The 24,315-nt window shown below is 42.6% G+C and overlaps 1 protein-coding gene across 1 annotated transcript in view; it reads left to right on the top strand.

Moving 5' to 3' along the window:
* The first annotated feature begins 2,846 nt into the window (after positions 1–2,846).
* Positions 2,847–24,315, top strand: part of caskin1 (CASK interacting protein 1) — a 95,463-nt gene continuing 73,994 nt past the window's right edge. The window contains exon 1 of the mRNA XM_073494617.1: positions 2,847–2,940. Coding sequence (XP_073350718.1) covers positions 2,847–2,940 — 94 coding nt within the window. The remainder of the gene's footprint in view (positions 2,941–24,315) is intronic.

Below are 24,315 nucleotides of genomic sequence, written 5' to 3'. Positions count from 1 at the left end.
ACATGAAAAAAAAAACCCACTCACTGCACGCTGAACTAGAACAGCTATTAAAATCCATTGTCAAGTACATACCAGCATGAGTCACTGCACAAGGAGATGCTTTTGGTTGGAAATGGAAAGAGATTGTGAAGATAAATCTTATCAAGTGATTAAAATGTTAAATTCAAATGTTTACTAAAACATCATGAATTTGTTTTCTTATCCTATATGCATCTGAGCAGTTCACACCCACACATAGAGAGATTAGACAGACAAGAGAAAGAGAACAGGACTCTATTTTACTGTAATAGGTGTGGTAAGTTGTTCATATACAGAATCCTGTCTCAAACCAGCTGCTCCTGCCGAAGCATTTCAGAAGAAAGACAGTCCACAGAGAGGGTGGTGGGGTGGTGCAGGTAAACTCTCTAAAATAAAGCATTTGTGTATCAAGCGTTAGAGTTAACACAGCTCCAGGATAGTGAGCTGCTTTTGCATTAACAGAGACAGATTTATAAATACTCTCTCACTACCATATGGGCTACTCTTCAGTGTTCTTACATAACTCACTGGATATGTGGAGGAGGCAGAGAGCAGCATCCAAGCGCTGCACACTGCCCACACACACACACACACACACACACACACACGCATACACACACACGCACACACAATAGAGAGGAGAGTGGAGTTAAAAATCTGGAGGAGGTTGGACAGAGAAAGAAGACAAGTGAGATGTTGCAGTTGGAAGTCAGGGTCAAACTCAGTGATATGTGCTCTTCTTTCTCTCTAATTGTCCGTTATGACCACAGCATATGTACATTCACTGCAGGGTGTATGCAGAAACTGAATTCTTGAAAATGTATTAAATAATCTAAATAAACTCAGTATATGTGAAACATTTTAACAATATTCGACATTTTGGAAACAGCATTTAATTGCTTTCTTGCTGAGTGTGATGAAAAGACTGATACCACTCTCATGTTTGTAGCTCCAGTAAATATGAAGCTACAGCCACCAGTCAATTAGCTTAACTTAACATAATGAATGAAAACAGGCGAATACAGCAAGCTAGGCTCTGTACAAGGTAACAAAATCTGTCTACTAGCTAAGTTGAGCAAAGCTAAACTAATGCTGGCAGTAGCTTCTTAATTGCCATATAGTCAAGAGACTGGTATCTTAACATCTAACTCTTTGCAAAAAAGGGATTGAACGTATTCTAAGAAATTACAGAAAATGATGTAGCAAATCTGCCACATTTCAGAGTGAAATTCCTGTCAGAATGTTAGCTAGCCAGCTAGCACTTGGACAGACCACATGCAGAACTGCAATACTAGAACCAGTAACAATAACAGAAATTTCTTACATTTACTTATAATTATGATAACATGTCTTTTATTTCCCTCTTTTTTATTTTTTGTCATTTGCTAATGATTATTTGTGGTATGCGGTTGCCTGTTTATCTCTCTATATATATTTTTATATCAGTAAGGCCAGGCCTATTCAAATAGTTTTTTTTGTTTCTTTTGCCTGTGTCAGATGTAACCAAAGTTAAAAGGGAAACAATGAATAACCATTGCTTGTTTCATTGGTGTTGGTTTAAAATTTGTCATTACCTGCTGCTTACTGGCCGCTGCAAATGTCTGGACCAGCTAAATTTCGTGGTTTTAAAATGTGGCCCAATTGAATTGATAATTGAATAGCCCTGAGTTAGTCTATATATTGGGGGGGGGGGCATTTTGAGCATATGTGCCCCCCCATAATATATGTGGTAATTACGGCCTTGATTACATGTAATACATTACATGATATCACCTGGGGGGGAAAGCTATGACGCCAGTGTAGCTAAAATAGCCTGATAATAATAATAGCCTACATGGAGCTCAGAAGAAGGAGAAGGAGAAGAGAGATGGACACTTTGTCTGTGCCTTCGCTGGCAGCTGAATAAATCTCTGCAGCCTCTCTGTAAAGCAAAGAGAGAGGGCCACAGGAACAGAGCCAGGGAGAGATGAAAAGGGAGGCGGGAGAGCACCGCGCTCCTGGTCCGCCCCCAAGTTGCAGCACGAGCCATTTAGCGGTACGAGCTGGGCCAGCTGTAGAGCGCGCGGGCGCGTGTACGTGCCCCCCCCTCACTACCCCTGCCCCCACGCGGAGAAAATCATTACCAAATACAGAGCCCGAGCGCCGCACGCGGAGCGATGGCTGCAGCAGCAGCAGCAGCAGCAGCAGCAGCAGCCCTGGATTGTGTTTACGACGCAGAGCACGAGAGCGGCACCACCGCGGGAGGAACGGACACCGCGCGCACCCGATTTTTAAACGCACAATCATTTACGCGCACTGTCTACGAGTGAGCCCGCGAGGCCAGTCGCTACATCAGTCCGCCTGACGTCTCCTTCTTCCAGCGAGGACCGCCGCTGTTTTCCGTTCGGTTGGTCGTTGTTGTGGAGCGCAGCTGCAGGGACCGCGAGCAGCCTCCGGCCGCGGATGAGGAGCGCGAGCAAACCGTGAAGAGGGAGACCATTCATCTCCAGCGTCACAATATCACGCACGCGACGCTGTTACTGGAATCTGGAGCGGCCCAGTAGCCCCCCGGTCCCGTCCCCATCCAGCGGTGCTGCACTTAACGGGGGGAACCCGAGAGCATCCCTCCATCCCTCTCAGCCTATCCCTCCCTCTCTCCCTCCCTCTTTCTGCCTCTCTCACCCCGTCATATGCCAGAGCTCTAGGGGGGTCTCATCTTGTCAGGGACCAGGGGGGAGGAGGGAGGTTGTTCGTGGCCGCGGTAGACGCACCCTCCGCGTCGGTGAGGCTGGGCTGAAGCGCCGCTGTGCCGGAGGATGCTGCGGGAGTAGAGCGGCTCAGAGCGGAAGATGGGGAAGGACCAGGAACTGCTGCAGGCGGTGAAGACCGAGGACCTGCTCACCGTGCAGAAGCTGCTGCAGAGGCCCCGGCCGGGGAAAGCAAGTAAGACACTCCATCCTGTTCTCAGATACTAACACAGCTATCTTATCCTTTTGAAAACCGAGCCACTGAAGGCTGTGTGAGACCAGCAGTTGAAAGGCTTCTTGTCACATACCATTGCTGCCTGTTTGCTACTATAAGGCCTAACTGATGATGATGATGATGATGATGATGTCTGTTTGTGCACGTATGTGTGTGAGATGGAGAGAGAGGGAGAGAGAGAGAGAGAGAGAGAGGAGGGGTTGTATGCATCTGGGTGTATCAGAGAAGATTAGTGGTGTGATTGGAGACTGACAGACCATCTTGAGACCCCTGCCTGAGTGCACTGCAGCAGAGAGAGAGGGAGAGGGAGAGAGTGGGAGAGAGAGTTGTGTTCTTGGATGAGGGATTTGTGTGACCCTGTCTCACAAGTGAGGGATGATGGCATTGGCCTTGTGATATGTTGAGGTTCAACATCACCTTCATGGACAAACACGCAAAAGGACTCGGATGCATGGGTGGTTAAACCTTAAGTGAGGAGTCGAAGCTGACTTCTGTGTGACTCTGCGCTTTTAATTGTTTATTTTCTGCAGGCAATGTAGCTCTACAACATCCAACAATGTTTCGCTTTGACAGCCCACTCTAATGTGTGGGCAATACAGAGTGAAGCCAGAGAGAGAGCTGCAGATAGATGATTCTGTAGAGGCTGCTCGCTGCCATATGGATACTTCCACCTGATAGATAACCGGCTGATACAGTTATCTACAGATGGGGATGGATACTATAGAGGCCCAACTGCACGAAGTACAATTTCTGCAGATTTCAAATATCAAAGCTCAGACACAGAGAGTTATTCAGTTCAAAAACACATTTAAAAATCATCCCTTTTTACCAGATCTCTTGAGCATCATGTGATTGGATCTCCTCACTGTCCAATTGCTAAAACTGTTCCAGTCAGGCAGGTTTGCAGCATCTGACCCTGTGCGAGCGCTGGAAAGGCTCCAAGCAGCCGGTGGGCCTAATTTGAATAAAATGAGCCGGTGTTGATGATAAACAATGGTCCAAAATTATAGCTTTCTTGTGCATGATGACTTTATGGTTTCAGTTTTAATTATGGAGCAACAATCAGAGCATTATTCTTATTGTACATATGAACAAAAATCACTGCCACTGAATAAGACCGAGCTGTAAAATCCTTCTCTTTGGGTCGCTCGTTTTAAAGACCCTGCACACACACACACACACACAAACACACACACACACACACACACACACACACACACACACACACACACACACACACACACACAGGTGTCTTCAATTATTCTGGCTAATTAGACCTGCGTGACACCTGTTATGGGCCTCTAATTGAATCTTTCATGTAGCCATAAAACACTGAATGTGAGTTCAATACTGGTGTCCTGGTCCAGCCGAAACACCTCATTTTCTCAAACCTTCATCTGTGATTTTTATATTTCCGGAACAGGACCAAAGCCTGGGACTAACAGTGGAAACATAACAAGAGAAAACACAGAAGAAGAATTAATAAATCTTTTCAGATCTGGTGGAGAAAATCGTTCTGAGTTTACCCAAAAATGAAAATTCAGTCATTATCTACTCTACCCCCATCCCGAGGGAAGGTCCAGTGACATTTTTTGTAGTCCACAAAACATTTCTGGAGCTTCACAGCAAAACAGCATTGCAGCATTCTCCTAAACAACTGAAGCAGATGGGGACATTAAAAAGGAAACATAAATTGGCTTCATAAATCTCGTCCAGAGTAATCCACTTCTCCAGAAGCCTGAGATCCCAAATTGATTTGAAAAGAAGTTATTTACACCCTCAATGCGGAGTCAGGCTCGTACTTCCACTGCAGACATGGTGCATGCTAACGCTTTTGGATTAGCAGCGAAAGTGATCTCCAATAGGACGCAAATATCGCATTTTCAAATCAATTTGGGACCTTGGGGGTCCTAGAGACTTTGGTTACACCGGATGAGATGTATGGAGCCATTTTATGTTTTCTTTAAGTTGTTTTTTTTTACGTCTTAAAACAAGTCCCCATCTACTTCACTTGTCTGCTGCAAAGCTGTTTTGCTGTGAATCTCCAGAAATATTTTGCGGACTACGAAAAATCCACCAGACTTTCAATTTGGATGGCAGGGAGTAGATAATGTCTGAATTTTCATTTTTGGGTGAATTTATCCTTTAATCTGACATAATGTGTACAGAAAACATCACTCTGATGTGGACTCCTGTACTTAAGCTTACTGGTATTCTGCTGTGCCACAGATGGCAAAGCTCACTGTGCAGGTCTCAGTGAAGTGCAGCACACGGCCTCAGAGCAGTTTGTAGCAGTCAGTGGGGTGCACTGCTTGCCGGCAGGCTACAGCGGAGCAGAGCGCATACAGGAAACCCCTCGGATTAAAGAGAGTCTGCAGTCTGTCTGGTGAGAAAAGCAGACATCCCCTGACTTAAAAAAAACAGTTGGTAGGGTCCAGCATTATTCAGGTACTGCCCAAAATAGCGTGTTGTTGAACTCAGTTGAGTACATTATGTACACATCACAAAATAACCTTTAGGCTACAGTGAAGTGCGCTCCAGCTGGAAGCCCCTCTCAGACTCTGTTCAGTACATCACATTCAGAGGGCAGGTAAACCCTCAAACATGTTTTTATTAGGCAGCAGCCAGTGGCGTTCAGCACAGTTGTGCACCAAATGAAAGCCAGCTCTCAGTGGACAGCAGTGCATACAGATGGCAACTATAGCAGAATATTCTGCAGGTGAAAGAGGCACTAGCCCGACTTTACTTGCTGCTGATTAGTGCAAAGAAGGTGCTTGTTGAAGGTGTGTTTATTGTAATCTATGTGTTGTAATTGTTATACCATATATGATGCTGCTGCAATGAGTTCATCCCCGAAGGAATCATTAATGTGTCTAATTCATGTAGAAACAGTCTAGTGAAAACAAAACCTTTGGGCAAGACTGAAGAGCTGTACACACACTGGGACAAAATAACAGAGTGCATTTTAAAGGCACATAATGCAACAGGATGCATTAGAGAACAGGCCACTGTAGCACAGTGACATGTTTGAAGAGATGTTCAAGCAATTTGATGGGTAATTTTGAGACTATGTTAATGTTTTCACGACAGTAAGAGCAGTGGTGGAAAATAACAAAGCACACTTAAAACCATTTCACAATTTTGAAAATGGACCTGAATACTTCTTCATCAATGCAAAAGGCATGGACAAAACAACAGAACACCTTACCCTCTAATGTAATTTCATGTTTTGTGCAACAACTACAACTTCCAAAGTCACAATGCAGGCATCTCAAAACATAAAAATATTTAGGCATACTTATGCTTACAAATTTTCAGGAGGAATGTTTTTAAAAAATACAATTAAAGAGCTGTAAATTGAAAAATAAAATGTCTGGACAGAAAAATAAATATGATTGAATCTGCCATAATTGCTCCAGCTTGAGATCTTCTTAGGCTTCACTACGTAACACATATAATAACCATCTCTAATAAACAGCAAATGTATAGTTAACTAAACTTTAGTGAATATTTATTTCATAAGCATTTATAATTTATTTATTAAGCTTCATTGTGAAGTTGCAACTGATGTTTATAAACCTTTACAACTGCTTAATAAATGGTTTCTAAAGCATTTAATTGTTTATCAACACTAAAGTAACTATTAAATTATGTTACAATCATTTATTAATGATGATTATTTTACAGTGCCACCGTAGTAATAATGTCAGGCTGACTGTGTTCCATTGTCATGTATTGCTGTTGCTTCGTCTACTTCCTGCGTACTCGTTGTATTTAGCCGAGCAGCATGCAGGCAGACACGTCGGACAATCAATCATTCTTCTGGCATCGAATGACACAGGCCGCCCTCACTCCTCAACAAACACTTAATCACTTGTCATCATCATCAGATCACTGGCCGACTAAAACATTTTATGGTTCCATCCTGAGGTTTGCCCTTCTGTAACTTACATCTCTGCCTGCCGTCCGGCCTAACGAAGGGTCTTTATGTAAAAGCAGCATCACAGCCTGTCCCTGCTCCGCTCTGTTGTGGCATCTCTCTTCCTCTCTCTCTTTCAAAGCCTGTCAGCCTGCTGCAAAGCCCTGCCTATCCAGCATCGCAGTGAATTGTATCATCTGTATAATTGACAGCTAACCCCACCACAGAAACTGCTTCGTGCCGGACAAAGTGTTTAATATGCTCTGTGAAATTTCATTTGTGGACGTGAAAAGCAAAACAAAGCGTTCCTGAAAAGTGGAGTGTTTTTCGGGGGATAGGCTGCAGAGTGTCTGCAGGACATTGATATTGCATGAAGCGGACTGAAGGCCGTTCTTCTGCACTCAAAACACAAACAGGGCAGATAGAAGCAGCCAGGCAGTAATGACAGAGTGGAGCTGAGAGTCCCAGACAAACAGCGGGGAGGTGTAACGCTAGGCTGATGTTCACACAGACCTGTTTGTCATCTAGCATTAAACACAAAGCTCACAGGACAGCTGTGTGTTTGTGTGTGTGTGTGTGTGTGTGTGTGTGTGTGTGTATGCAGTAAGGAGAGAAATGTGTGTGTGTTTTGTGGTGGTAATCGGTGGATGTGCGGTTGAATTGTGTGGGCAAGGAGGTGCATATGTACGTGAAGGAGATGGTAAGATGTGGTTGTGTGTGTGTGTGTGTGTGTGTGTGTGTGTGTGTGTGTGAGATGGATCTGGCAGAGGCTATGCCCTGCTGCAACTCATTTACTCCTCCTCAGGCCAGACATACAGTCTGCACATATTCACCTGCATCACAGACACACACACACACACGCACAGAAGAACACACTCATGCAGGCACATCTGGCACCATCTGGAGGGTCATCATCAGTTTGCTGTCAATGTCCCTTCTGCACGTGGCACTAGACGAGGTTGTGTGTGTGTGTGTGTGTGAACATCGAGCAGACCTTGAGTGTGACCTGAGGTCTGTGTTTGCTAATGGGCTGTTTCAGTGTTTGTGTGTCAAAGCGGGTGGTGTAATCTATATTGATGGCTGTTTACTGTGGGTCATTAAAGGCTGTGTGTGCCTGTATGTGCGTGTGCTCACCAAAAAGATTTGTCTGTGTGTGTGTGTTGCATCGGTGAAATGATTAGGATTGAACCTCTGGTACAGTAACATCCTCCCCCCCTCTGTTTTCTGCCATGAGAGACTGACACATGCTTCCACCGCCACACAACACTATCTGCCTCCTTCCTTTTCTCCCTTTGAAGCCGGGAGAGATGCTAACGCTCACGGACCATCGCAGATACTCCCCCCCCCCCCCCCCCCCCATCTTTCTGTGTTGATGTGCGTGGCTGGCAGAGGAGTAGAGCAGATGATTGCATCCACACCAGTGCACATTCACAAAGGAGCAGACCGGCAGAGAGGAAGCTTCACATACTGTCAGCCACAGTCTTCATATTGGTTAGCTGTGCTCTGTCTGCAGCTATACACTCCGGTGAGAGTGTGAAGAAGCTTATTTTTGCATTTATTTTTTAGCTGGTGTGCTTATATTACATAGTGCACTCCATTGGATTATAAGCTCAGTGGTGCCCAGAATGCTAGTGTGCTGCAGTGCTGTTATTAAGTGCTGGAATATAACATGAAATAATATGATAGTACTGCAGATGTTCAATGTTTTACACTTTATTAAAGGATTTCATGTTTATTTTTTACAAACAAAATGGATAAATACACATAAAGTGGTATTTTAAAAGAGCTTCTTTTATGCACTTGTTGAAAAGTGTATCCCCAACAGCCAACGGGTGAAGGGGAATTCAGATCCTTTAATATTACATTTTGATTAAAGGAAAAGTTCACTCAAAAATTTAAATTCAGTAATTATCTACTCACCCCCAGCTCGCGCACCACCTTCAGATGGGGTGCACGCCAATGCTTTTAGCTTATCAGCTACGGTAAAGATTTCAGCTTAGAAAAGGGTGTGAATTACGTCTTATCAGATCAATATGGGATCCTGGGGCTTCTGGAGACTTACACCGCATGAGCTGTGTGGCGCCATTTTATGTTTCAAGTTCAAATGTTTTGTACAAAAACTTCATGCAACTTTCCATCAGCATGGGGGTGAGTAGTTAATGACTGAATTTTCATTTTTGGGTGAACTTTTCCTTTAAAATATAAACAAACAAAAAATTCAGGCATTAGCGACCAAGATAGTCCATAGTATGAGTCAACGGTCAACCTTAAAAAATATTATAAAGATATAAGATCCTATATTTCCAAAAATTCAACTCTAATCAAACCTTCCATGGCTTAAAAATCCCTCTTGTTTCAAACTCCACACACTCAGTCTCCAATGCAGGCTACTGTCAAATACTCTCAATTGTCTTGTTGTTGTTGTTGTTGTTCTGCATATTTTATTAAGTAGATGCAGGGAGATAATGACTTAATTGTAGGAAAGTGCAAAACGTGACTCTCCAACAGACAAAACAAAACAAAAAGAACAAATTAAAAAAAGTTCAGACAGCAGTCCCTTGATGACTTTCAGCTCTTGCTCCTTTTCGCATCTGTGCTGCAAATGATGTGATCTCAGGTCACACTGACAGTTGGCATGTGCCATGCCGAGTGCTGCTCCTGACCCGTGTGAAATCGGCCATGTGTGCTGTTTGAAGAACAGAACAGAAAACAGGATACCTAACCCCGACCCAGAGTTTAGTGGCACCGTCTGCTGGGAATTGGTCCGACTTTTTCCTCAGCTCCCTCTGAGACATACAGAACATTTAAAGTGTCGAGAGCCACTTGTAAAAGCTGAATAGTAGTGAACCATTTATAAAATCCATGAAGTAAGCCTTAGATTTCAATATTATGACCTTTTAAAGTTGATATGATGAACCTGTGAGGAAACATTTGCCTATTTATACATCCAGCAACATGGAGCAACGTTAGCATTTATTGGTTTCTCCACACCTGATTAATGCAGTCTAATTTAATGTTCACTCTCTTTTTGCTCTGTTTTGGTCTTCACCAATTCCAGAGGGAAATACCTAGTTCTTTAGCTGCTAGATGCTTCACATTTTCACCAGCTAGTTGCTACCTTTTTAGGTCTCTGTTTGACTATCTGCTGTTTGGTGCTGCAGGTAGGGTACAGTGAGTTTTCAGAGCTTTTTTGTTGTCAACAGCTGCCTGCTGTGACCGAAATTGTTGGAAAGAGAGTGGTGAGACGCCAGAAATCCAAAACACTTAGCTGCAAAATGCTAAAACACTATGGAGAGCTCAAAGAAGCTGTGGAGTCAGATGATAATTCTCTGAGCCAACTGAGCTACTGGGGCGCCCTGAATGTGTTGTATATGAAATATCAATCAGTAAAGTAACAAGTAACCACAGCTCCCAGACAAATATAGTGGAGAGAAATGAACTCTTTCCTTCTAACATGTTGTGAAATTGATGTATGAAATAGCACCTTCAAATTGTCCTTAATTACAGTACTTGAGTAAATGAGCTCTGTTATGTTTAATCAGTGCCAACACAGTGTTGTACAGAGAAAGTTAAGTACATCTGATTTATTGGAAATGATGAATAATGCCCGTGTATTTATTTCAAAACATGATCAACAATCCAAAAGAGACCATAACGCATTAATTATAATGACTGAATGTGCTGTGATTCACAGCTTGTTGCATGCAAGTAGTGATTCCATTTTAATGTTGCTCCAATTTCATACAATCATTACTTAGCAATATGTTTTAATTGAATTAGGAGCTACTTTGAACAGAGACTTCTTACTTAAACTTTATTCAAAATCATCCATTTTTGACAAATGTCTTCCTTAATTCAGTTCAGATTTCCAGTGCAGATTATCCAGGACATGTATGCTGATCTTTACTATTATAGTAACTTCCTCAGACGAGATGAGGTATGTGTTGGGGGTGTTATAGTGGTATCATCTCAGAGGGCCTTGAACACATCATGTAGAAATTGGGGGTTTATTCCAGCATGCTGTGTTCTCTCTGTTACGCACAACGGCAGCAGCACGACTCCTTGTCGGAGCAGAGAAACTGCCTCTTATTCATAATAATTCATATAACCTGCATTTAAGGCAACACATCTGTTATGAATTTGAGACAAAATCAGGAAACGCTTCACTTATAAGTCTGCAAGTCGATCAGATGCACCTAAAGCAGCTCGTATTAAACTTATTTGCACAGAAAAGTAGAATATATGCATACAGTTTGATTAATTGAATTTTTCTTGAAAACACAATTAGAAGTGATAATAATGAGAGGGTGGAGGCTTGGCTGGTTGAGTTTTCTGCGTTTTCCTTCAAAACATCATCGCTCACCTCTCTGCTGACTGCCTCCATGATTGAATTACAGAACAGATGGGGGTGGGGGGGGGAGAGAGAGGTGGATGGATATTTTTGCTTTGAGGCAGAGAGAGAGAGAGAGAGAGAGAGAGAGAGAGAGAGAGCATAAAAAGAAACAGGGAGAGGGAGAGATATCTTTTAGTCAGAAAAAGAGGAGGTGATGTTTTTTGATGAGCGGGTGGGACGGATGGAGGAGGGATGATGACGGGCTGAAAGTGATGAAATAACGAGGGAACAAGGTGATGAAACAGAGGGATAGCTGAATACTGTCATTTCCACCTTTTTTTTATTGCCGACTGCTGCACACACGTCAAGCCTCTATGGCGCTTTCTCTCTCACACACACTTACTCATCTGCACAATGCACTGCACCAAAAATAACATCCACATAGTTTAACGGGTCAGTGGCGAGTTCAGGGAGAATAGGAGAATGAGGAGAGGTGAGGAGATGGGAGGAGGGGAGAAGGAAAGGAAAGGACAAGATGGCACAGCTAAGGAAATGAAAGGAAATTATGTGACAGGACAGTAGAGTAAAGGAAGGCAAAGGAGGGAAGGAAAGGAAAATACAGGAATATAATAATATGGCAATAAAGTAAAGGTAGGAAACTGAAAGATAAAGGAAGGAAAACACATGAAAGGAAAGAAAAGAAAGGAGAGAAAAAGAAATGTCAGGACAGGGAGGTAAAAGAGAAAAGAAAAGGAAGGGACAGGGGAGGAAAGTAAAGGAGCAAAAAGGACAAGTAAGAAAAGGCAAGGAAGGACTTGAAAGAAGATGACAGGAAAGAAAAGTATGACATTATAGTAACTTAAAGGCAAGAAAGCGAATTAAAAGGACAAGATAGAACAGGAAAAGAAGGAAAGGAAAGGAAGAATAGAAAAGGAAAGGACAGGCGATGAAGGAAAGGAGAGAAAAGGACAGGAATTGAGAGGAAAGAAAAGGACAGGGAAAGAGAGGAGGAGACAAGAAAAAATAAAAAAGGAAAAAAATAAAAAAGGAAAGTTTGACATTGAAGGTAGGGAAATGAAAGAGAAGGACAAGACGGTACAGGAAAGGAAAGGAAAAGAAGGAGAGAGAAGGAAATGGATTGGGCAGGGAAGGAAAGGAAAGGAAAGGAAAGGTAATGAGAGAGGAGAGGAAAGGAAAGGAAAATAGAGAAAAGGAAAGGGTAGGAAAGGAAGGATGGAAAGAAAAGGAAAGAAAAGAAGGGACAGGGCAGGGAAGAAGTTAAAAGAAAAGGAAAGGAAAGGAGAGGAGGAGACAAGAAAAAAAATGGACAGGAGGAAAGCAAAGTTTGACATTAATGTAAATTAAAGGTAGGGAGGTGAAGGAGAAGGAAAAGACAGCCCGGGAAAATAAAGGAAGGGAAAAGATAGGACAGCGCATGAAACAAAAATAAAATAAACAACCAAAAAGGAGAGGAAAGGAAAGCAGTAAGGGGAGAAGTGGGAAGTATAGATAACGAGAAAAGAATCTAAAGGAGAGGAAATGCAGATAAGGAGGTGAAGGTGATAATAAGGAGAGAGGCGCTACACAAGGTGGGACAGAAATAAAAAAAGTGCGACATTACACGTAATGATCAATAGAAGACATTCTATTCTATTCTATTCTATTCTATTCTATAGCAGCTCCAGTGCAGATTAACAGGACAAGAGGGGACGGGGAGTAAGTAGTTTAGTCTGGATAGAAAGACCACCCACAAAATGAGAGGGGCAACAGAGGTGAGACCCCCCGTGCTCCATCAGCACCGATTATAGAGGTGGCATTAACCGCCTACTGTACTGGCTTATGCTCACACACACACACACACACACACACACACACACACACACACAAAAACACTCAAACACAATCGTCCCCACCCATCATAGGACTGGCACAGAGAGGTACAGACTCTGTTGGAATTTACATTATCAGTGTGTGTGTGTGTGCGTTACAATTGTTAAGATGGAAGTCAAGCAGACAGGGGACAAAAGTTGTCACGCTCACACATGCACACACACACACACACACACACACACGCACACACACACACTCAGTCACCCACACACACACAGTTTAATATTCTTTCAAAATCCTCTGCAGACATGAGACTCGAATCTCAGAGATATGAGGGAGACAGCTGAGCCATGTCATTTGAGAGTTGTTATGTAACTAATACAGTAGCTGCATGCATGTGTAGGTGTGTGTCAGCTCTTGCAAGGTGTGTGTACGTGTCTCCTAAAGAGCTGCTGCAGAGAGCGCCTGTGTTTTTACATCGCCTTGCAGGATTTTTCCACTCACGCCCTGAATTCATAACATTGAGTGTATTCTCGCTGCTTTAAATGAATGTTTGAGCAGCTAATAAAGGCAGGAAATTATGCATTTTTTCAGACTCAACTCCTAAACTTAAACTAACATGGTCTGGACAAGGTTTTACTGTACTGTACGTGAGAACCTTGTAGAAATGTTCCACCCTACACCCACAGTGAATACATTTAGCATCGCCTTGGGACTCTGTGAATGAATGCTGGGGCTCTTCCTATGCAAGTGGCAGCTATAAACAGGGCTGTGACACAGTTTGGGTGCGAGTTCACATCTTGGGAGGATGTGTCATGCACTGACACACCCTTAGGTCTTCGATATATGCAGAAATATTCAGGAGGATAACGTTAGTTTGTGATATACTTGACAGTGTAATTTGCACAATAAGAGAGTAAAACTTGCTTTCCGTCTCAATGCCTAACGTCCAAAACTTTCTGCACAGCACCGGTGGATCTGTAACTGTTCTCTAAGCCCCGCCCACCTTAGTTACTGTTGCTATGTCTGCCAAGTTTTCCTTTCTCGCAGGACACATACGCAACTCCCAGCGATGATGGTGACGGATTTGCCACTCAAATTTCTGTGTGATTTTAGTAGTGAGTAGTGATAAAAGTCCAATGTCTTCAAATTCCAAAAATCAGTTTTGTGAAATGAGTTTTGTGTAGTCGGGCTTATGTGGTCCCTCCTCTCTGGCTTGACCTCCATAAAAAGGAAGCTGTCCATTAATGCTACTGTATGCAGTAACATCACCATCTGGTGTAACAAAATATCTGCACAGCCACCTCTTTCATAGAATGTGTGTGTATGTGTGTGTGTATGTGTGTGTGCATCTTCATACTGGAGGCAGCAATCAGAGTCCAGAAGGGGCTGGCTGGACAGGCAGGACAGATGTTGAGTCTGGCCTGCTGTGTGTGTATGTGTGTGTGTGTGTGCTTGTGTGTCCATACGTAGCTGTAGCCGTACATGTGTGATCCAGTGGTTGAACAGATGTTTGGCGTTGGATCGCTGCCCACACAGCTGGAGATTTGCAAAAGAATCCATATAATGTACCTGACCTCTGAGATATCTACTTACAGTTTGTGTTTGTGTATATGATTATGTGTGTGTGAGTGTGTGTATACAAAAGTCAGTGTGCATGTGCAAATTCATCCAAATCCAGCTTTTCCAGTGCTTACTTATTGAAGGCCATTAAACACTATTTTGAACCAGACGTAATTCTTTTTTCGCTGCTTTGTCACTTTCTATACCTCAGTGTCTTTTCGCCCGCTGTGCTTGGATGCTTTCCGTCTCATAAAAGTCAGCTCTGTGAAATCACTCTCTCGCATATTAACCTCCTTCAGTCGCTTTCAAAAGAGGAAACTGAGCACCTACGGCATCACGCACTGATAGTTATTGTAGAACTCATCCCGCATTAGCACGGCAGGATATTACTAACAAAGCCTCTTTGGGAGGAGCATCATTGCAGCAGCCTGGCAGCAGGTGTGTTAACTAATATAGTAGCTACAGCTGATGCTAAAAAATACCACAGTGAATCTCCTCAGTAAAAATACATGATTGGTGAGAAAAAAAGGAACTGAAATGTAAATAAATAACTGAGTTCGGCCTACAGCTGGTTATGTTTTCTGTTTAAATATAAATTGGCACGGAGGAAAAAGCACATGCCCAGCAGTACCAATTTGTTGGACAGGTGGCCCAGTAAAGTCAATTGGCAGTGTTCTTGGGTGGGAAGCCCGCATGGGATCAGGCCCTTCTTGCTGAACTGCTGACTCCAAACAGTTGAAAGCTTATGTCCCATAAGCTTTCAGAGGTGAAAAATGAGGCTGTGTATAGCAGGAGACTGGAAGTGAAATAATAAGTCACCTTATCGATTTAATGTTTAAGTCATTTTCAAAGCAAAAAAGTGGCAAACATTTCCCTGTCTCAGCTTTTAGATTGTGAGAATTTTCTTATAACGATAATAAGATGAAAATCTTTGGGGTTTGGACTGCTGGTTACACTCCAACATCCGCATCATGATGCATCTTAAAATCAAGAAATGTCCACACCTCTACACCCTGGACACTTGGACACAAGTTATTTGTATTGCGGCTTTGATAACTCAACTTCTACACCTGTTTCTGCACGTTGATATACTCAAAACACTTCAGTATTCATGGTCACATTTTCTTTCAAAAATAAGTCAATTTAACTGGAAAGCTTTCAAAACCTGGGGTTACATTATCGAATGAAATGCGCTCTATTGTTGATGCTGAAGGTGAAGAGAATGTTACTGCCTCCATTTGCCACTAATCTGAAAAGCACTAACGGTGCAAAGGCGACTTTATTTCTGTGAATGATGTGAACTGGAGGATCAGACTGTTCCCAACACCACCTGTGAACTCAACCTTACATCTGTATACTGGTTAAGGTCGTGTTATCGGATCCTTGAAGATACATGAGCGCCCGTTGCTAGTATGCAAGTGATGTTTGAAGCAGGTATGAAGCTGACGATGAAGGCCTCCCCTTCACCTAGCTCATAAATATTGCAGCCCCTCAGTCTGTGTAGTCTCTTTGACTGTAATCCTCTCCTGCTGATTTGGAGGCAGATATCTGGGTCAGATTTATTTTCCAGGAAGTGCGAACTCTTCTGAAATATGCGTTTAGAGAAATGGTTAGAGATGATCAGTGAACTTGTGACTGAAAGACTTTCAGACCATCTGATCCCAATCCTCGGAGCAGCTGGGAAAACTTGAGCATATTGAGTGAGTGTGAAGCCTTCATCCTCCCTAATAAAACAAAAAAAGAAGGAAGACAGAGAGAGAGAGAAAGGAAAAAGAGGAACAGATCAACTGGAAGGACAATGAAATGATGGAGACAGAATGGAAAGTTGTATTCAGAGGGTGTCTTGCCTCTGGTGTTTTTGGTGTGTCACAGTTGTGTCTCTTTAAACTGAAACATCTCTGTTTGTCTGCTAAGTCACCACAGACCTCATGCTCAGACATGTGATCCATCACACACACACACAGGCACACACACACACACACACACACACAGACACACAGACACACACAGCGTCACACAGCGATACAAACAAAACACATACATGAAGTGAGTAGATACCAAACAAACACAACATTAAACACTATTGTAGGGCTGTATACAGTATACAGGTATTGTCGATTGAAATTATATGTTCATGTTAACAATGCACTTTTTATACAACACAATATTTTGTCAAATCATTTCCGTTTCCTTTCGTTCTTGATTTATCATAGTTAGGTAATGCACTTTAACAGCGGCTGCTTCCAGTCATGATGTCAGACAACAGCCAAACCCAGCCAAAAAAAGTTAGCTTGCCAGAGTGCAAGTTATTTTGGATTCTGTAAATTTTCTATAGATATCACAAAAATATTGTTATTGTTAATTTTTTTTGGCCACGATGATCGCACAGTAAAAATATTTATTGTATATATTGTCTATCTAATGTTTGCATGCTAAACATTCTACCTGCTAGACATCAGCATGTTAGCATTATTTAGAGCATGGCGCCCTGACAGAATTCCTTTTAAAACCCTTACTTTTGATCTAGTGTGTTTATAAGGTCAAAATTTAAATTGTCCAATACTTGACTTCAAACTTTTAAAACTAATGGCAAGTTATAACAGTACTCAGCTCTCTTTTGTGCTAATTAGTGTAAATTAGCATGCTTGGTAAACATGGTAAACATTACACCTGCTAAACATGTTAGCATTGAAACATTGAGCATTTTATTATGCTGACATTAGCATTTGCTAAGCCTCACAGAGCTGCTTGCATGGCTAGTTTTGTGTGTTATTGTGCTAACACTGGGTACGCAGCACTTAACACAAAGTACATCAGAAGTTGATAGAAATGTCACTTGTTCGTCCAAAGTTGTGGAGAAATTAGAACTTTGAGCTTCTTCTGGCTCTAGATGTTAACGTGAATAAATATATAACTATGTCCTCATTAGTAAGTCTGTGAGAGGACCAAGGTGGATGTGATATTCTTTCCCGTGGGTCATTTTATGCAAAACAACCCCCCCAAAAAAACATGCAAGGACGGGCCAAAATGACAAATGCTACTTGAAAAAATGCGTGTTGTCACATATGTTGCAGGGACTGGTTACATTTGCATTTGATAGTGTGGTTGCACAGATCATAAATTCCTGGCAGGCCTGTCGTTTTCACTGCCTGCCTCCATCTTTTTTCTCTTTACATCTCTATTTCCTTCCTTCTGTCGCTCCCACCCCACCCCCGCCCCCCGATCGTCTCTGCTTGCCCAATGAATCAGTCTGGCTGGCAGTGCGCTGCTGTCAGGGAGCCGGTGAGGGTGATTACTCATGTCGAACTGGGCCAGGATCTGGACGGCCAGAGCTGACAACAGGAAAGAAGGGATTCTGGAAGATTCCACCAAAGCAACAGCTGCCCCCTTCTATCTTTCACTTTTTCTTCTTGCACAATGCTTGTGATTGATTGGAGAGAGAGGTGAAAGAAGGGGTGAAAAGAAGGTCCCAGACCAGTTACCAACATAGAACACCTTTATCCGGATGAGTCACGGCGATAATCCAGCATCTGTCCTATATTTTTACCAGAAAAGAGCATGTGTTCATGGGTTATGAGTGTGTGTTGCTCATGAGTTTCCAAACAGCTCCATGCATGTGTTTTTACACACATTTGTCTACGTAACTCCATCTGAATTAATATATGAACATCTACTGTATGTATTTTAGCCATGCTAGTGGCTGCAGGGATGGCATGTGACGGTTCGTTGGTCCACAGCTTAAGCTCAGGCTGGATCTTGGATGGACTGCCAGAACATTACTTACAGTTGTTCACGGTATCCAGAGGATAAATCCTACCTACTTTGGTAATCTACTGATTTAAGTCAGTGCCAGCATGATTCAGGAAATATCTAGTTGACATATCTTGGATGAATTGTCAGTAAATTGCTACAAATATTCATAAGGGCTGTAGACCCTTAGTCTCGTTACTGTGAGCGCACAGTTGACGTCACCAGAGTCAAGTCCAAAGAAATGAGGAGCTATAAGGCCAAAAAGCTAAATTTACAACACGGTAGAAAGAAGAGATTTAAAATTAGAAAAAAGTGTCTTAAGTATATTTCTGAAAGATTTTGTGATCCTGGACAACATCACATCTTGAGTTAACTTTTAGCCTGAATGTAAAAGCAGGAGTTTGAAAACAAGCGCAGACGTGAGCTCCTCTGTGCAGCATGTGTGTGTGTTTATGTAGGATCATACCAACATCCGTGTTCAGTTAACTCACCTCCTTTGATCCTATTGCTACAGTATGTGTGTGTTACTTTGAGCCAATCAGACGGCTGTTTTGCAGCTCGTCAGCCAATAGAGGAGAGGTAGTGGTGTCTCTGGGCCAATGATCACTGCTGTTTGTATGTTCTGGCTAATGGGCTGGTTGTATGCAGCTGTTGAACACATGCAGAACATGTGGGTTTGGCTCTGCGTGCTTGTGTGTTTAGTGAGCGTGTGTGCATGCATATACAGTATATTAGTGTGTGTGTGTGTGTGTGGGTGGATGACTGGTGCCAAACTTGCTGTGGCCGCCCCGCCTGCTTCTGGACGTTTTTCATTTTTTTTGTTCCTATCTTATCTTTCCTCACTTTCTCCTCTCTCTCTCTCTCTCTCTCTCTGTCTCTCACTCTCTCGCCATCGCCATGGCAACAACCATGCAGTGCCGGGCCAGGAAATTTCTGGATCACTGACGGTTATTTCAATTCAGCACCGCGGGGTCCAGTCAGACACTTTAGCCCTGCGCTGTGTGTGTTTTTGTGTGTGTTTTTGTGTGTGTTGTACCATGGGATTACCCTATAATCTGACAATACGGATTAACACAACCTACTGGCCTGCAGGCTATTATACATTCGCTACCTTTTTTTCCCCCTTCTCTCTTCTCTTTCTTGTCATCCCTCCATCTCTGTTTTCCCTGTTTCTTCTTCCTGTCATCCCTCTTTTTGTCTCTTTCTTCTGCTCATTCCACCGTCTCCTCTCCTCCCTTCTCACCTTTCCTCTCATCCCTTTCTTCCGTCCATGCCCCCCCGTCCATCCTTTTCATCTCTGCATCCATCATCCATCCTTTTTATCCCCCTCTCTGTCTTCCCCCCGATCTCTCTGTATGCCGCCCTCATTCTGCTCTCCTTCCCTCCGCTTGCTTCATTTGCCTTTTCCAGTTTGACTCTCATCCTGCTGTTCCTCCTATCTTCTTCCCTCCCTTCCCTCCTCCTCACCTATCTCCCCTCTTCTCATCTCCCATTCACCCAGAATCCCTTGCTTTCACCCCCACGGGATCAGAGAAGGGAAATTCTCTTTCACACGCTTTTTCCTAATCACTCTCGAGACTTTCGTCGTTGTGTGCATCATCGCTTTTCCATGTCTTTCTTCCCTCCCCCTCTCTTCACCCCCACCCCTGTTACCCTAGTGGGGGGAACCCTGGGCCCCCTTTGCGTGCTGCTATGGTTGCAGGGCCATGTGCCAACAAGGGGGATGGTGGGTAGAAAATGGGAGACTGGTTTGAGTTCAGTTCAGTGCGGTTGTAGTTCCTTGTTCATAAATTCTTCCTGTCTGTCGTTCCTTTAGCTGAGTTTGATAGCACATAGATGCAACATAGCTGCATCGCTAGGCGCCGCTGCTATGTTGTCTCAAGCCTGCCTGGGATAACAGTCAGGGTTATCCCAGGTTAAGCTTGACACTTACATTTTTTAACAGAAACCCTGTGTTACAAACTAACAAAAGATGCTATCAAGTAGTGTTGGAGTACTCTCGAAACCAGTCTTGGTCTCAAGACGACTTTTTGAAGATTTTAAGCTTTTTGAACCACATTTTTATTTGGTCTTGTCTCAGAGGTCTGTCTTACCAGTCAAGCTGCAGGGATATCACTCTTTTGAATAATTGTTTGCTACATACTGTTATTTTGATGGTAAAACACGGGCTAATGGTTTACAAGATCCACATTTTATTGTGTGTCATACAGTATGGGACTGATCCTGGACATGTCTTGGTCTCGGTTTAGGCGGTCTTGCTTACAACACTACTATCAAGTTACATTATGGGACATGTAGGAATCTTAATTACCACTTTTTCCACCAACATGGGATGGGTTCCGTCCCAGCACCTTATTTTGAAACTGTTTGGTATTCGACCAAAAATGTTTTGGCTCTGAATCTGAAAAGTTAGTTCTGAGGTGGAACCAAAAAGTGGCCGGTTTTCCTTACATGACATGGGAACCGTGAGGATATTATTAAGCACGTTATATTCTAAAGGTTGAAAAGAGAGGATGGAGAAGGCAACAATGCTTGTTTTCAATGAAAACTCAATAAAAGTGGGAATGCTAAATCGCTCGAGTAGCCCTTTCTTAATATTACATTGTCTCTTCTCTAAATATGACTCCACTCACACCTGGCATTACAGTAACAAGTGTATTTGGACATACCGTCTGCGTATTGAATTCAAGATGTGACCGCACACAAAAGCATTGTGATCACAATGCCAGCAGATATATGAGACCACATCCTGAGGTGGTCTGGCTCGCATTGTGATTGGATCCTAGCAAGGTGTGAATGCAATCCATACAGTGAGACCACAAGCTTAAAGTTTTCCTAACTCTTTCTGCTATCTCAAGCAAGCCCGACAAACGTTACAAGTATCAATGGCAGCTAGCAAGTCAGATCACCATGTGGGCAGAATCAGGATAAAGAGAACACTAACAAAAGGGGCTATAAATATAAGGCCCATGGATCGGATGTCATTATCCAGACAGTGTAACCAGATACAGATCATGTGTTAACACCAGGTGTGAATGGGGCCTGTATGTTTACAGAACAGGAAAGACCAAACCAAGTGCCATGCTATGCTATGCTACATGCTAAAATACAAAGTGCAGATGCTTGAATACTTGAAAGAGTTGTTAAATCAGTACATTGTTTATAACTAGCTTTAATACACCGGGACAAATCTACAATGCTTGAGTTATCATGGAGCTCACATATGTGTAATTTTTGTTGAAGAAAATGTCTTTTCAGGAATGTTAAAAAGTATCTGTTGTACAGGCTAATGGGCAGAGAATCAGGCTAATAGGCTCAGAGCTGGACTATCGACACAAGACAGACAGTAGCTGCAGACACAGGTACAATCAGACTATTGTTCTCTATGTAACTCTACCACATGCACACCGCTCTCCCTCTCTCCCTCTCTATTTCTCTCTCTCTTTCTCCTTCTATGTCTCAGTCACACACACACACACACACACGCAGTGCATCTAGTAAAATAACACTGGTGCACTCACTGCACAAAAAAAAACTGGGACGACTCAGTTATGACATAATCACTCATACACACACACATACGCACACACTGTTAGTGAAAGAGTCCAAAGCCTCCCATTGGTTCATGTGTGTGAATAGGCGCGGCACAAAGAGACATTTAATAGGTTGACAATTCAGAGAGGGAGAATGAAAGAAAGAGAGCAGTTGGGTGCCTGGTTTCAAAGATCTCAGTGTGCTCTTTAAACTCAGGATATATCAGATTAAAAGCCAACTTACTTAACTTTCACCGCTCCACAATTCAAATGAGAAAGTCAGTCTCTCATCTTTCCAACCCGGGCTCTTTAGAATTTTTCTCTGTGCTTGTGTCGAGGCCCAGAGAGGCCCCGTAAAGTGGTTCAGAATAAACATCAAGAGACGATGCACGTATAAAAATTAATCTGAAAATCAGAGGCTCTCATTAAAAGTCTCTTAAAATGTTTGGAGTTTATTCCCTTTTTGCACTGAAACACAATAACATTAAATCAACTCACTTTTAATCATTAAATTGGTGTTAATTGAGAAGGGTTAAAACAGTGTTGTTGTGTCCTTGTATGCCTCTCACGACTCATGTGTTCCTCCCTCTGATCAAGATTAAAGCAGTGCAAACCATGGTGAAGATAAATATTCACTTCAACCACTCCCAGGGCTCTTTTTATTTAAAGCACTGGTAATATAATAGTCAGCACTGACCCTGGTCTGGAAGTGGCTACCAGCAGTACAGTTAAGCACGAGGGACTGTGACAGTTGACTGGTATTAGCCATGAGGGACCAACATTGTCCCCACTTTATTAATGACAAATGAAAAACAGATAAAGATCCCATTCACACATGTTTTAAGGCATACATAAAAATGAATGTGTCTTGCATTGTTTTTGCCTAATAAAACAAACAAAATTACCACATTAAAATCCTTAAAATGGCACCTCATAGCGCTGCTAGCACAGATGCTGAATCGCTCCTTGCAATATAAACGTGCTCCAACATGTGTACTCCAACAAGTACTGTACATCAAACTAAGATAGCACAATGTTCTGAATCTGCTGCTTCCTAGTAAATTAAATCAGCACCAGTTATTGTTTGACCTAAGTCAAAGGAGGTGAACAGGACAGGACATTATTGGCATGGAGTTGTGTGTTCATTGGAGGGGAAACTGTACTGAAAGTACCGTACTGGAGTACTATAACAGTTCTGTTCTGAAGGAGGAACACGACCTCGGCTTGTTCTTCTTTTTCTCCCTATAACTGACTCACTCGACATGTAACTCTCTCTGAGGGTTAATCTATAGCAGTAAATTAAGGGGCTGCTGCTGACACTGCATGATATCAGTTCATTACATGCCCCAGTGGACTCTACATACACTATTCTCCTCCTCCTCTCCTCCTCCTCCTCCTCCTCCTCCTCCTAGCCTGACATTACAATGTAATTTTTTGATTTCATATTATTATTATTATTGTTATTATTATTATATAATATCACCATTTTTTTGCAAACATTTTTCAAAGTGCAGCTGTAAAAGTTCCAGAGCCTTTGTGCATCTTGTTTCAGCTCATATCTCAGCTCAGACAAAGGCAGCAAAAACTGCACTGTGATTGTTTTGGCAGAATCCCTTAAGCGGATATCAACTCAGAATCTCAAAAATAATAGCGCTGTAACTTTAATGTTCATCCACATCTTTTTTACAATTTTTTCAGTTTTAGGCACTGGTTTTGCTTGGCAAAGGAAGCCACATAGTTCAAGAACGGGATTACAATCACAAAGTTGGTGGTACGATCAAAACTGATGTTGAAAAAGATGTACAGCAAGACATTTGAACTGCCTGCATGTGTGTTACCAGCATGTTTTACAGATATCTGCAAGCATTTTTTGAAATGACCATGTATAAGAGACTACAAGATAGATAATAGATAATAATGGAGGTAGAGAGAGAGAGAGAGCAGTGTTATGTAGGCCGAGACTTGTGTCTGTTGGATCAGGTTCAGACCAGGGAGGGTTGGTGGTTCTGTGTCTGTGGGATTGGCTTCCTGTGATTGTAAATCTATCCCTTTGCTCTGTAATGGATGTGTATGTTGTGTGTGTGTGTGTGTGTTTGAGGAAGAGAGGGATCCAGAGATGAGGGTGTGTCATCAAAGAAAGAGACAAACTCTTGACCTGTTCATTTTCTCTCTAGTGTTCAGTGTTAAAGCAAGGCGTTCATCCCCAATTTCCTGTTTTATACGTGTAATTTATCTGATTTCTTTTATACACATCCCCCAATTTTCTCATCTGCTTCTATTTTAATTTGCTGCTGATGCTGTCTGCTGTTATTGCAAACTCATGTTCAACTCTTCCCTAATTCTATCAGAGGCCTGTCGTTTGTGACCACTCAGCTCCTCTGAGTCTCTCTTCTTTAGTAGGAATACTT

Source organism: Pagrus major, chromosome 23 (assembly GCF_040436345.1).
Source record: "Pagrus major chromosome 23, Pma_NU_1.0".
Classification (NCBI taxonomy): domain Eukaryota; kingdom Metazoa; phylum Chordata; class Actinopteri; order Spariformes; family Sparidae; genus Pagrus; species Pagrus major.
This window is presented reverse-complemented; position numbering and strand designations above follow the sequence as displayed.